The following is a 13,407-nucleotide window of genomic DNA, read 5'->3' on the forward strand; positions in this document are numbered from 1 at the left end:
CCTCATCTCTTCTCTCGCCCCTGCCACAAATTAAACAGGGAGTCAAGAAGGCAAAGGAGAATGAAGACAAGGAAAGCAGAGACTCCTGATGAAAGGTCACGGAGGTGGTGTCTGAATTACGGTGGCCACGGGGGCGGAGCTACAAAAGGCACAGTAGCTGCTAAACAGTAAACCATCAAGGGGCGCCTGGGTGGCTCAGTGGGTTAAGTGTCTGACTTTGGCTCAGGTCATGATCTCACGGGGAGTTCGAGCCCCGCACCTGGCGGTGCACTGACCACTCAGAGCCTGGAGCCTGCTTCGGATTCTGTGTCCCCCTCTCTCTCTGCCCCTTCCCTGCTCGCATGCTGTCTCTGTCTCTCAAAAAAAAAAAAAAAATATGAATAAACGTTAAAAAAATTTTTTTAAAGAAAAAAGTACGTTCTTTCAAATCAGGTTAGGAGTTAGTCTAGAACATTCGTGATTTTCACAATTGATGTATCTTAAGACCTAATTGGTTGACTCAACACCCATCTGCCATTGGTTCATACTGAGCCGTCGGCCACGGCTCCATACAAGCCTCTCTCAGCTGCGTCTCGTCCTATCCTTGTGCCCCTGACTTTCTGGATCAAATGACGAGATTTTACAGTCATCACTCACCTTTCCGATATGACTCATCACTCCTGCCTGACAATATCTTTGTGGAATCTGATGCCATCATTAAACACTTTTGTTATTACCCCAAATTCCAGGTTATTACAAATCCCAGAAGTATGGTCTCCGTGACCTCGTCCAAATCAACCCAAGAAGCCAACTGAGTAACTCTTCTTGCTCTATCACATCTTCCCAGTTTTTGCCTCCCCCACAAAACGATGGGGGTTCTTAGTAGGCAAAAGACAGAAAGCTGCAAGGCCAATCATGGAGTAGTCCAGGGCCGCCTGGCTGGCTCAGTCGGTGGGGTGGGCGACTCCTGATCGCAGGGTTGTGAGTCTGAGCCCCACTCTGGGTATAGAGATTACTTAAAAATAAAATCTCAAAAGAAAAGCAGTCCAAAGTTGTTAAGAGGCTCTTAACCTTGGGTCCACAAATTTCAAGCTCCGTGAAATCACTGAAATGGTATAAAAACGTACATTTCAGAAATTATTTGTCCTAAGGCAACGCATCACAAACATGCACGCCCCAGAGCCTGGTTCTCAAACTTTGGCGGGTGCAGCACGCAAAAGGCTTGCTGGAGCCCCATCCCAGAGTCCCCAGTTCAGCGGGTCCGGGGCGGAGCCTGGTAATTTGCATTTCTAACAACTTCCCAGATGCAGCTGGTCCTGGCTTCCCCCCCCCCCCTTGAGAACCATCACTCCTTAGTTCTCTGGTTGCCATGGTGAGCCACTGGCGTTAACAGGTATGCTGGCATAGAAACAAAGGTTGACACCCAATGTTCTAGACTAATTCTTAACCTGATTTAAAACGTATATCCTACCATTTTGAAAATCACGGACTTGAGTAAAACAAAAATCAGAAAACAAGACGAAACAAACGAACAAAAAAAAAAAATCACAAAAGATGTAGCATTAAGACTTCTCCAAACAAAAATGCTAACATGTTTTAGAGTTCAACTTGTATTTGCCTTCTTTGGCATTCACGAGCAGGCGGGCCATACAGTACAGAAACTTTTCACGGGGAGCATGTACAGTCTGAAGAATGGTTTCCAACGCCCATCATCACCTCCAGGGACCGGCTTTCGTAAGACCAGTAACACGCTTTCTGTCTTTGCAACGTATACTTTGCAAACCGCTAAGAAGGGAGCCATGGCACTGAGGGGGGAATCATCCAAGGTCAATCTGGACCCGGACAAGAGGACACACACCCCACCTTTACACATGGCAGCCTTTTGAAAGAGAAAATATCCCACCCTAACAAAATATGGCAACAAGTTACTCTCATGATTAAGAGGTATGAACTGGATATCCCACATGACACCTAGGAAGTGGTCTCGCTTCTCGTAGGCGCGTGCGTGCACAAATTTCTGTAATTGGCATGTAATTACATTGGGCATGTAATTATATGCTTAAGTTGAGTGGGTGGCTATAAATTAGAATAACTTAACAGGTCATTTCTGCAGCAGACCTTTTTTTTTTTTTTTTTAAAGTAAATTATATACTTAAAAATTAGTTTGCCGAATCGGTGCATTTTATTTTATTTTCTTAAGTTTATTTATTTTGAGAGAGACAGAGAGAGTGCAAGCAGGGGAGGAGCAGAGACAGAGAGGGAGAACCAACTCGGGGCTTAAACTCATGAACCGTGAGATCACAACCTGAGCCAAAATCAAGAGTTAGACGCTTATTGGACTGAGCTACCCAAGTGCCACCCCAAATTGGTATATTTTAAATTTATCTGTATTTTTTCTAGGTGAGGAAATGATTGTCATTGTAAGGTGGGGGAAAACAATAGATCACAAAAATGTTAATTATAAAATGCTCCTGATGTTGTGGGGGAAATTTACATACACACTTCTTTTTTTTAAAAGGGAACAGATAATGAATTAAAAACAGATAATAAGTGGATAAAGAGGAACAGATACACATTGAATCTTCACTGGATAGTGAGATTACAAATTACTTCCACTTTTCCAGAGTTTCCTACAAGTAATTAAGACGCTGAGCGGACCGGACCGTTTCCTGTTCCTGGCTGTATGGCGAGCACTTAGCCGCTTCCGGGGGCCACAGGACACTGACCAAGTATCACAGGCGTGGTCCCTACCCTCATCGTGACCTTCACCTTCTCCACAACCCAAAACCTACCATTCCTCCCAATCCTGACCCAAATGCGGCCCTCTGAGAAGTTCTTTTTCAGGTCAATCTGGCAACTTAATCCTTCTCGTCCTCACATTTTCAACTGCTCTCCCTGCAGGCAGTAGGGACTCAGGCTGCTGAGTCTGATCGAGTTCGGGCGGCCAGCGAGGAGGCTGTGTTCACTTTAACTCCATTCCTTCGTGCATTTGGTCCCCGATCTTGAGAATACTGCTATTTAACGCTGAGCCCACTCCCAAAAGCCTAGTCTGCAGGCAGGGAGCAGAGCACAATTTTTAAAAATAGCAAACACTGCTCTCTATCGTTAATTACGGCCGGGCACTATTCTTTCTACACGGTTTACCTTTACCGACTCTCAATCCTCACAACCATCAATATCTCCATTTTACAGATGAAGGCGTTAAGGTGGAGAGAAAGCCGATAACCAGCGCGAGGTCGCGGATGTCACAAGCAGCAGAGCTGGGGTTAACCTCAGAGTCCCAGCCAGGTGACCGGGGGTGTTCTGAAGGGCGTGAGGTATGCTCCACGCTGCCTCTCCACCAAATAAAAATCCTATCGATTCCGGTTTCAAGAAGGCAGGCTCAGCAATGAACACACTAGCACAATCCCGCAAAGGCTTTACGTTTAATAGGAAAAGAAAAAACCACTTATACTTAGGAGAAAAGGGAATGAAGAGGAAGCTCTTTGCAACAGACAGAAAGATAACTGGACGGTGTTTGGCATCATCTGGAATAACTGGCTAATTGTAGCGAAGTCATTGATCTGTAGACGAAGGAACCCCCTACTGAGCCAAAGCCCCATCCCTTTGACTGGATTTAGACACACACACCCCCTTCGCACCGCCATTTTTTACTTCCAGCGAAATGCCACCCAGCAAACTTCTCAGCTGCCTCCCGGCACCTACTATAGGCACAGAGATGGGAAAACAACTCAATTTTGTGAAGATCTTACCCACGCCAAGCCAAACAACGATGGATACATTATCTGTGACAGCACATCCCTCTAGAACAGATCAACTAAAACAGAATTGTCCCACCTGGTTTAACACCCCCACTGAGGCGACTTCACCTTACAGGCACGTGGGAACCTATTAATGCGCCAAAAATGCCGCTGAACCAAATGAGCACGCCCCCAAACCAAACGCAAAAGGGCACCCGCTATCTGTGGCCCACACCTTCTCTCTGCTAACATCTTCCTGCTGGGTGTGGAGGCAACCCCAAGAATTTCAATGCTTCCCATTCGCTGAGAAAGTCCACCAAATGCTGAAGCATACAGTCTCCCCCTCCCCGCACGACGTGCCCTTCAGAATTTCCTCCAGCTCGCCTTTCATTCTGTCTGTCTTCATTGTGATCATTTCCCCAAGGAGCCCAAATAAAAAGCCAACCTCTGGGGTCACATCCCTTTGCTGCAAAAGCTCGGGCTGCACACCGCCCGATTACACCGTATGGTTTCTCCAGATAAGGCCAGGGAAGAACCGAATTTGAGACACATAAGTAAAAGGATGCATAAAATAAAATGGCCACTTTTTCAGAATCCGAGACAGACGGGGGCATACTTCAACGTCAAAAGCATGGGACTAAGAGAATACTTGGTAAGGGCAGACTGATGAAGGAAATAAAACAATAAATAGATTAAAGTTTTCCAGAGTGAGGTACTATCGAGAATAATGAAGCCTGCCTCAGAGAATCTTCAGTTCCCAGCATTAAAAAAAAAAAAAAAAAAATCTCAGCAAAGCCAAAGTATTATATTTAGTATATTATATTATTGGGCAAAAACAGCAGCCTTTGTTCCGTTCGCAGGCTGGAGCTACCCCGCCTGCTCTCCCCTACCCCACCCCACCCCACCCCAGCCACCCCACCCCCTTGCATCCACCGCAGTGGTCTTGAACGGAGCCGCAGAGGCCCCAGAAACAGATAACGGTCACAGGCAGAGGCCACGCCACCCAGCTGAGCCCAGACCCGCCGAGCGACCAGCCTCCCTCCCCAGGCCCCGGCTCCCGGGCCGGCCGGCCGGGCCGGGGGGCCTCCCGGGTCCCCCCGAGCCGCACCCGCCCACCGCAGGCCCACAAAGCCCCCGCGAACGCCGCGACTCGGCGGCTTCCACTCCCCTCCGACCCCATTCCAGGCCCATTTCATGGGCTCAGGGTGTGACCCCAGCTGCAGAAGGCCAGCCAGAGAGTCCGCGGCGAGCCGTGCCCGGATCGCTTACACAATAAAGGGATCCCGAGGCGAGGGCTGACCCTCCCCCCGGCCGCCCTGCCGCAGCGCGCCCCCGCCACATTTCCCGCCTCGCCCCCCACCCCGCCCCGGGCCTCGCCGCGCGTCCGGCCTCGGCCCCCCGCCCGCGCTCCTGCCCCACGGCCCCGGCGGAGTCCACCCACCCCTCCGCGCGCCGGCGGCCGGCTCGGACCCTCGCCCGCCGCGCGCTGCCCGGGCCGTGCGGAGGGGCCCCTGCCCTCCGGGCCCCCCACCCCTCGGGGCCGGGAGCGCCGCCGGCCTTCCGAGCCCTGCGAACCCTCTACCGCACCCGGGCTGCCGGGCCGGCCTAATCCGCCCGGGAACCCACCCAGGAGCCGGCCCTTCTTGTCGGGCGCCCCCCACCCACACCCAGGATCGCGCTTTCCAGCCCGCACCGCGGCTCCCTCCCCTCGCGGGACCCCCGGGGCCTCCACCGGAGCACTAGGCCTCCCGACCCCCGTGCCCCCCGGATCCCACACACCGAAGACCAGGTCCCTGCATCCCCACCCCCGGATTGCCATCCCCAGCCCCCCCCCCCCCACCCCAAGGGTCGTCCCCCCGGCACACCCAGGCCGCGATCCTTGCCGGGGTCTAAAGCTCCAGGACCCTATTCCTCGACTCTCCAGAGGGCTCTCCACCCACCGGGGTCGGTTCCCTCCGCACCCCCCGCCAGGGCCGGTCCCCGCACGAATCTCCGGGTCCGCAGCACCAGCCCTCCACCCAGCGCCCCCTCGGTCTTCTCCGTGCTCCTGCCTCCCACAGGCGCCCCGCACCCTTCCCCCGGCCCGGGACCCTTCCCTCCCCCACCGCCGTGCCCCCGCCCGCGGCCGCCGCGTTCGGACCCGGGCCGCCGCACCTCTCACCTTCAGCCGAAGATGGTGGCGCCGGCGCACGTCCCCAGCCGAGACCACAGATCCGGCCCCTCAGTCCCAAACCCACCGCTGCCTCCGCCGGGCTCCTTTAGCACTGCCGCTCGGGGCTGCCCCACCCACTCCCACCCTCATTGGGCCAGCTCCACGCCCGTCACCGCCGCCCCCAGACCCACTGGTCCGTTTGCGCGCCCATCTCCAAGGGAAGACGTTAGCAACCCGAACGAAGCTACCTTCCCGAGGTCCGCTCCCTCCACCCACCTGGAATGATGCTCATTGGCTCCCGCTCCCAGCCCAGGCCGCCGGGGCCGCAGTCTCATAGGCTGTCCCGCACGCCCGTCACAGATTCCGGGAGGTGCGGCCGGGGCAGCCGCGGGCGATTGGCTGGCGCCCGCGGAGACGGACAGCCGGGGCGGCCGGGAGCCCGCGAGCCCGCGGAGCAGCGGCTGCGGACCTCGCGGGGGCCCGGGCCGTGCGGACGCCGGGGCAGGTGTGCCGCGGCGGGAGCCCCGAGCCGCGCCCGGACGCGCCTCGCCCGGCGTCGGGCCGACGCGGCAGCCCACTCGGGCGCCTCGCCGCCCCCTCTCCGTGCCGCAGCCGGCGTGCCCCGCAGCCGCACCGGCTCCCACCGCCGAACCGCGGGCCCCCGGCGCTGCCTGCAGGGGCGGGGCCCGAGCGCGGTCCACAGGCCTTACGTCACCCCCGGCGCTGCTGCGGGGGGCGGGGGCCGCGGCTCTGCGGCTCACCTGCAGTGGGGGGAGGGGGCGGGGCCCCGGGCGGCTCTGCCCATGCGCGCGGGCGCCGCCGGGGGCCCCGGGCCGCGGGCCGTGCCGCAGCCGCCGTCGCGATCCCGGGCGGCCTTCTCTGCTGCCGCAGTTGGGGTGTTTGCGCGGGGAGGGGCCTCGCTCCCTACCCGGGCTCCTGGCTGGGGCTGAGATCCCAGAACGAGAGGCGAGCCCGCCTAGGAGAGAAGACTCGGGAAAAGGACGTTCGTTCACCTCACTCATTCGTTCTTTGCTTCATTCATTCATCACAAGGAGCCCCCTGTCCAATCCCCTAGCGCCTGTAAGCTCTTCGGAGGCCTCAGAAGACTTTGGAGAACTGGAGGGGGCGGGTTGGGGGGAGGGGGAGGCTCCAAAATAAGGAAAGGAAACTGGAAAAATTGAAGCTAATAAATATTTAATATCTGAAATATCTGCAGCATCCAGTCAACTGTAACATGACTTACATAATTACATATAACAGAGTTTAAGTCACAAGAGCAAAACGAATTACTTGTTCTGCCGAAAATTGCAAATCATCAAAAGCCCTTTCCCAAATTTTTAGAGCAAAATGCAGTTATTTAATGTTGGCGATGGGTGCGTTGCAATATGTGTGATGTAAGTGGGTAAGCCTAGGAAACTTGCAGTCTGGTTAAAAAAAAAAGTGAATAAAGCAAAAAAACAAGGCAGGAAATGATAAGGAAGGGTTGGCTGGTGGAATTCAGAGAGGGCTCCAAGAGGCCTCTGAGCGCAGTCCTTCCTGGGGAAGTCGGAATCAGGTCCTGTGTCCTTTGTCCTAGTGCATCTGGTTCCCCACCCCCCACCAGGCCCCTGGGGTAAGCCGCTCCTTGTCCAGGTGACTTGTGACTTGGTTCCATGAAGAGGTCTGCCCTTAATGCAGTCTGCACGGAGAGTACAGGTTAACTGTGCAAAATACGCGAACGACATTCCTCTTCTGAATGTTTAAGTGTGTTCAGGGAGGACCAAAGACTCCACTGGTCATTTCTGAATGCAGTGTGCCACGCCTAGAGCATTCATGCACAGACAACCCTGTTAGCCACCAAGTCTGTAGTTTCGCACAATTTTTTTTAACGTTATTTATTTTTCAGAGACAGAGCACGAGTGGGGGAGGGGCAGCGAGCAAGGGAGACAGAACCTGAAACAGGCTCCAGGCTCCGAGCTGTCAGCCCAGAGTCCCGTGCGGGGCTCAAACCCACAAACTGTGAGATCATGACCTGAGCTGAAGTCGACGCTCAACTGACTGAGCCACCCAGGCGCCCCCCACGTTTTTTTTAAATTAATTTTTTTTTTGCGGGGGTGGGGGAGGGACAGAGGGAGAGAGAGAATCCCAAGCAGGCTCCACGATGTCAGCACAGAGCCTGACTCGCTGCTTGGATCTCATGAACAGAGAGACCATGACCTGAGCTGAAATCCAGTCGGTCGCTTAAGGGACTAAGCCTCCCAGGTACCGCTTCCCACAATTTTAAAACAAACTCAGTGGATCCTCATCAGAAGAAGGCAGGAAACTCACCAGAATTAAATGTCACAAGGATGTTAGTCTTAATGAGAAATCAGTATCAAAGAGAATGTTCCCAAATGTATCTTTCTATAGCCCCGGCGACTCTCCCAACATTTAGACCTGACGTTTTTAACTGCCTGCTGGAAATCTGTACCTGGGTGAGAGGGAAACCGCAAAGCAGCAAGTCTTAAAGCTCTTTTCTTCCTGTTTCCATTTCACCCCACCACCCAGGCTCACCCTCTCTCCAACTTCCCTTTGTCTGTTAATGGAAGCAGCCTTGAAACCCCTGATCCCTTCCTTTCCCTGGCTCCAATATCATGTCCCTCCTACCTCTATCATCCAACCAGCCAGGCTCCTCCCCCATGGAGCTGTATTCCAGAATCTGCTGCCATTTTGATGAGAAAAACACAGGACTTCCAACCCAATAAACCTGGTTTTGAATCCATCTCGGCCATTACTGGGTGTTTAAACTTTGATCAATTCTTTAACCTCATCTTTAAGAAAACACAGGGCTTCCAACCCAATAAACCTGGTTTTGAATCCATCTCGGCCATTAATGGGTGTTTAAACTTTGATCAATTCTTTAACCTCATCTTTAAGAGGGGGAAATAAATATGGGGCGCCGGGGTGGTTCAGCCGGTTGAGCATCCTTGGCTCAAGTCACGATCTTGCAGTTCAAGCCCCGCGTCGGCCTCTGTGCTGACAGCTCGGAGCCCGGAACCTGCTTCGGATTCTGTGTCTCCCTCTCTCTGTGCCCCTCCCCTGCTCGCACTCTTTCTCTCAAAAAGTAATAAAAGGGAGATATAAATAGATACTTTAAGGACTCATTCAGTGGATACATAACAGGATGATGTACCAGAGGGGAAAAGGGCATCACGAAACATAATAGATTAACAATTGTTTTTCAGTCTACAAGTTCATTACAAGTGAAAGAAATCTTTCCCTTCTTTCTCCATAGTAATTTTTGCTGACAGTCCAGGCTGCTTTACCCCCAGAAGAGAAAGTTCACAGACCATTGTTTTGCACTGTTTAGGTCAGAAGTCCAAACTCATTCCCTCAGGGTGGTTCCGGCCCATGAACCTGTTTTGTTCTAAACTTTTTTGTTCCATCTGCACAGGGCTGATACAAAGCTTTTTTTTTTTTTTTTTTTTTTTTTTTTTACTTGAAAGAATTCCAACATTTAAAAATCTATCCAGCACCATTAGCCATTAGGGAAAAGGAAATCAAAATCATAATGAGATACCACTCCACACCCACCGGGAATGAATCGAAAAGATAGATAATAGCAAGTGTTGGGGAGGACGTAGAGAAACAGGAAAGCTCAGTCATTTCCAGTGGGAATATAAAATGGAGCACCCACTCGGAAAAATCATCTGCCACGTGCTTAAAAACTTCAACATAAAGGGATCCACGACGCTACCCTTAGGTATCTACCAAGCGACAACAACAAAAATGTAATACGTATATGGACCCAAAGACTTGCACACAAAATGCTCACAGCAGTGGCAATATTCACAACAGTAGAGAGAAAAGAAAGAAAGGAACGAAGGAAGGAAGGATGGAAGGAAGGAATAAAGAAAAAGAGAAGAGGAAGGGAGGATGGAAGGGACAAAGAAAGAAAGAAAGAGAAGAGAAAGAAAAGAGAAAAGGAAAGAGAAAAGAAAAAAGAAAAGAAAAGAAAAGAAAAGAAAGGAAGGAAAGGAAAGGAAAGGAAAGGAAAGGAAAGGAAAGGAAAAGAAAAGAAAGGCATTCCGTCAACTGGGGAATGGATACACAAAATGTCTACATCCATACAACAGAGTACTACTCATCAATAAAAAGGAACAAACTACAGATAGGTATGTATGTGCAACAACATGGGTGAATCTCGAAAACATTACACTCAGTGACAGAAGTCAGACACAGAGACCACATTTTGTGTGATCCCATTGATCTAAAATACCCATAAAAAGCAGAGCGATAGACATAGTAGAATGATGGTTGCCTGGGGTGAGGGCCAGGGTGGGGGGAGGAGGGACAGCGCGAGATTAACGGTATATTTACATGAGGGATCTTTTTTGTTTTAATTTTATTTTCTATTTTTTAATTTATTTTTTACTTTAAAAATGTTTTTATTTATTTTTGAGAGAGAGAGAGAGAGAATGAATGAACGGGGAAGGAGCACAGAGGGAGGGAGACACAGAATCCGAAGCAGGCTCCAGGTTCCGAGCTGTTAGCACAGAGCCCGACTCGGGAGCTCATGACCTGAGCGGAAATTGGACGCTCAACCAACTGAGCCACCCCGGCGCCCCTACATGAGAGATCTTATTGGGATGATGGAAATGTTCTAAAACTGATTCATGGTGATGGTTCCACAACTTGATAAATCTACTAAAAAAAAAAAAAATCACTGAATTTTATACTGTGAATGACATGATTTGCAAAATACACCTTAATAATTAAAAAAAAGACAGGGGCGCCTGGGTGGCTCAGTCGGTTAAGCGTCCAACTTCGGCTCAGGTCATGATCTCGCGGTTCATGAGTTCGAGCCCTGTGTCAGGCTCTGTGCTGACAGCTCAGAGCCTGGAGCTGGCTTTGGATTCTGTGTCTCCTTCTCTCTCTGCCCCTTCCCAGCTCATGCTCTGTCTCTGTCTCAAAAATAAATAAAACATTAAAAAAAAAAATTTTTTTTTTAAAAGAGCTATCACATGAAAATCCAGATTTCTGGTTTCCCTTGAAAAATTAGATGATCTGGGGTCACCTGGGTGGCTCGGTCGGTTAAGCATCGGACTCTGCCTCAGGTCGTGATCTCATGGTTCGTGAGTTCGAGCCCCGTGTCAGGTGAGCTCAAGTTCCACTTTGGGTGAGCACGAGCCCTGCTTCTCTCTCTCCCTCCCTCTTCGCCTCTCTCTCTCTCCCCCTCTGCTCCTTGCTCACTTGTGCTCTCTCTCTCTCTCAAAAAAAAAAAAAAATTGGAAGATCTGGAAATTCAACAGCAATTTGGTGATGCTTCGGCTGCCACTCATTCTTAGACAAAGCATGTGTCCTCCAGTATGCCTCAGTCACCACTGATCCCTGTGGTCTCTTAGAGCCGACCTGCTTCACTCACTGACATCCATCCTTCCTTCCTTCGTCTTTCTTTCTTTCTTTTTTTAAGTAGGCTTGTCGCCCAGCGCAGAACCGAACTCACGACCCTGAAATCCAGACCTGGGTTGAGATCACAAGTCAGATGCTTAACTGACTGAGCCACCCTCACTGGCATTCTTTGCCTAGTCTTTTTAGCCATTTATTTGAGTTTTCCGTCCTTGTTATGCCTGTTGAGGAATTTCAAGCCAGATCATCCAAGAGAGATAAAAAGGGTAGTAATTTTGAGTTGAAGAGCTGTTTCCCTGGGGTGCCTGGCTGACTCAGTCAATGGAACACTGACTTGATCTCAGGGTCTCGAGTTCGAGCCCCACATTGGGCATGGAGACTACAAAAAAAGAAAAGAAAAGAACAGTTTCCCTGACAGTGGGAAGGAGTCAGAGGTTTAGAGTGTCCGTGACAAGTACAGAGAGGGGCCTCCTTTCAACATGGTTCCTGGGAGGGCCTTAGGGCACAGACAATTGTTTTTAAAAATTTCCGAAGCAGGCTCCAGGCTCTGAGCCGTCAGCACAGAGCCCGACATGGGGCTCGAACTCACAGACTGTGAGATCATGACCTGAGCCAAAAGTCAGATGTGACTGAGCCACCCAGGCACCCCAGGGCGCAGACAACTGTAATGACCAACTTACAGCCTGTCAGGGGCAGTCACATTTGACCAGCCTGACAGATCGGTGCCCACCTGTTGACATCTTGAATCAGCAGGAGTAATGCTAAAAACAGAGACCTCAATGAGCTGAGAAAGGAAAAAACCTTCCAGAATTTTCTTGGGCCTCTTAAGCTCTGGGGTTCTGGGAAGAAAAAAAAATACAAACAAACCATGAGAAGAGTTTCCTGAAATGCACTAATGTAAGACTTCTTGCCAACTATGTAGGATAAGGCTAAGTCAGATTTCAGGTGATTTAGAAACACGAAGGCATGATAGTTGATAGTCCCTGCATCCTAATATCATAGAGCAAGTCACATCTGCTGTAAATGCTTTTTTTTTTTCCCGCAAATACTTATTGAGTGTTTTTTGTGTCTAGATTGTGCCAGGTGCTGAGGAAATGCCTATATCAACATAGGCATAGTCTCTACCCTTGGGACCAAGGAGGTAGGCAGGGGCCAGATCGGGCCCTATAGAAGCATACGTCTAGCAGGAGATATAAGCAAATAGGCCGATAATTATAATTATAAATAACTATATAATTTTAGAGCAGGGGATCTGAGTCTGGAGTCCATGGAAATCTAAAGCATTTTAATGCCAAGGGCGCCTGGGTGCCTCCGTTGGTTAAGTTTCCATCGCTCGATTTCGGCTCAGGTCACGATCTCACAGTTCATAAGATCGGGCCCCACAGTGGGCTCTGAGCTGACAGCACAGAGCCTGCTTGGGATTCTCTCTTTCCCTCTCTCTCTGCCCCTCCCCTGCTCGATTTCTCTCTCCCTAAATAAATAAATACACATTTAAAAAGAAAGAATTTTAATTCTATAAAACCTTTGAATTGCATGCAAAATTTATTGTGTGCCTTTTTTTTTTTTTTTTTTCCTGGGGAGGAGATCTACAGGTCTTAGCGGATTCTCATAGAGTCCCCTGATCCAAAAAGGGTTACGGGGATCCAATGTTGTATGATAAATATAGGGGTGGGGACGGGGGATGTCCCAGACAGTCTTCTTAGAGGAAGTAATTTTGAAAATGTAATCTGAAGAGTAAGACGTTAACCAGAGAGAGGGGGGAAATTCTTTCTGAGAAAACAGCCCAGAGAAGAGAGGGCACAGGGTTTTCTGAGCACAGAAAGAAGTTCAGAGTCGCCAGAGCCAAGAGAACAAGCAAGGAGGGGCAGCGAAATTCTGGGACCAAGGAGGTAGGCAGGGGCCAGATCGTGCCTGTAGACCCCGAGGTGGAATTCAGATTTTATCCGGAGGACAACAGGGAACCACGGGAGAGTTTTCATTTGAAGACTGACATGACTGGGGTTGCGTTTTAGAAGGATCCCACTGGTTATAATATAGTGGATGGACGGAAGCGGGGTGTGGGAAGATTTTTTGCTGCAGCAAAAGTCCAGCTGAGAGATGCTGGTCACCTGGTCCCAGCAGGCTGGAGAGATGTGGGGATTACTTGTGCAAGGATTAAGTGAGGTATTT

At 50.7% G+C, this 13,407-nt stretch overlaps 1 protein-coding gene across 7 annotated transcripts in view; it reads right to left on the reverse strand.

The window, feature by feature from the left end:
• MYH10 (myosin heavy chain 10) overlaps positions 1-6,450 on the reverse strand; it is a 130,746-nt gene extending 124,296 nt beyond the window's left edge. For 2 of the 7 annotated variants that reach the window (XM_027047670.2, XM_027047669.2), the window contains exon 1: positions 6,148-6,450. In XM_027047670.2, the coding sequence (XP_026903471.1) occupies positions 6,148-6,206 (59 nt within the window). In that variant the 5' untranslated portion in view covers positions 6,207-6,450. Of the gene's footprint in view, positions 1-5,880; positions 6,036-6,147 lie in introns of those variants that run through there. The other 5 variants (XM_027047673.2, XM_027047672.2, XM_027047671.2 and 2 more) reach the window with 4 other exon arrangements.
• Between the last annotated feature and the right edge of the window lie 6,957 nt (positions 6,451-13,407).

This window comes from Acinonyx jubatus, chromosome E1 (genome assembly GCF_027475565.1).
Source record: "Acinonyx jubatus isolate Ajub_Pintada_27869175 chromosome E1, VMU_Ajub_asm_v1.0, whole genome shotgun sequence".
Taxonomy (NCBI): domain Eukaryota; kingdom Metazoa; phylum Chordata; class Mammalia; order Carnivora; family Felidae; genus Acinonyx; species Acinonyx jubatus.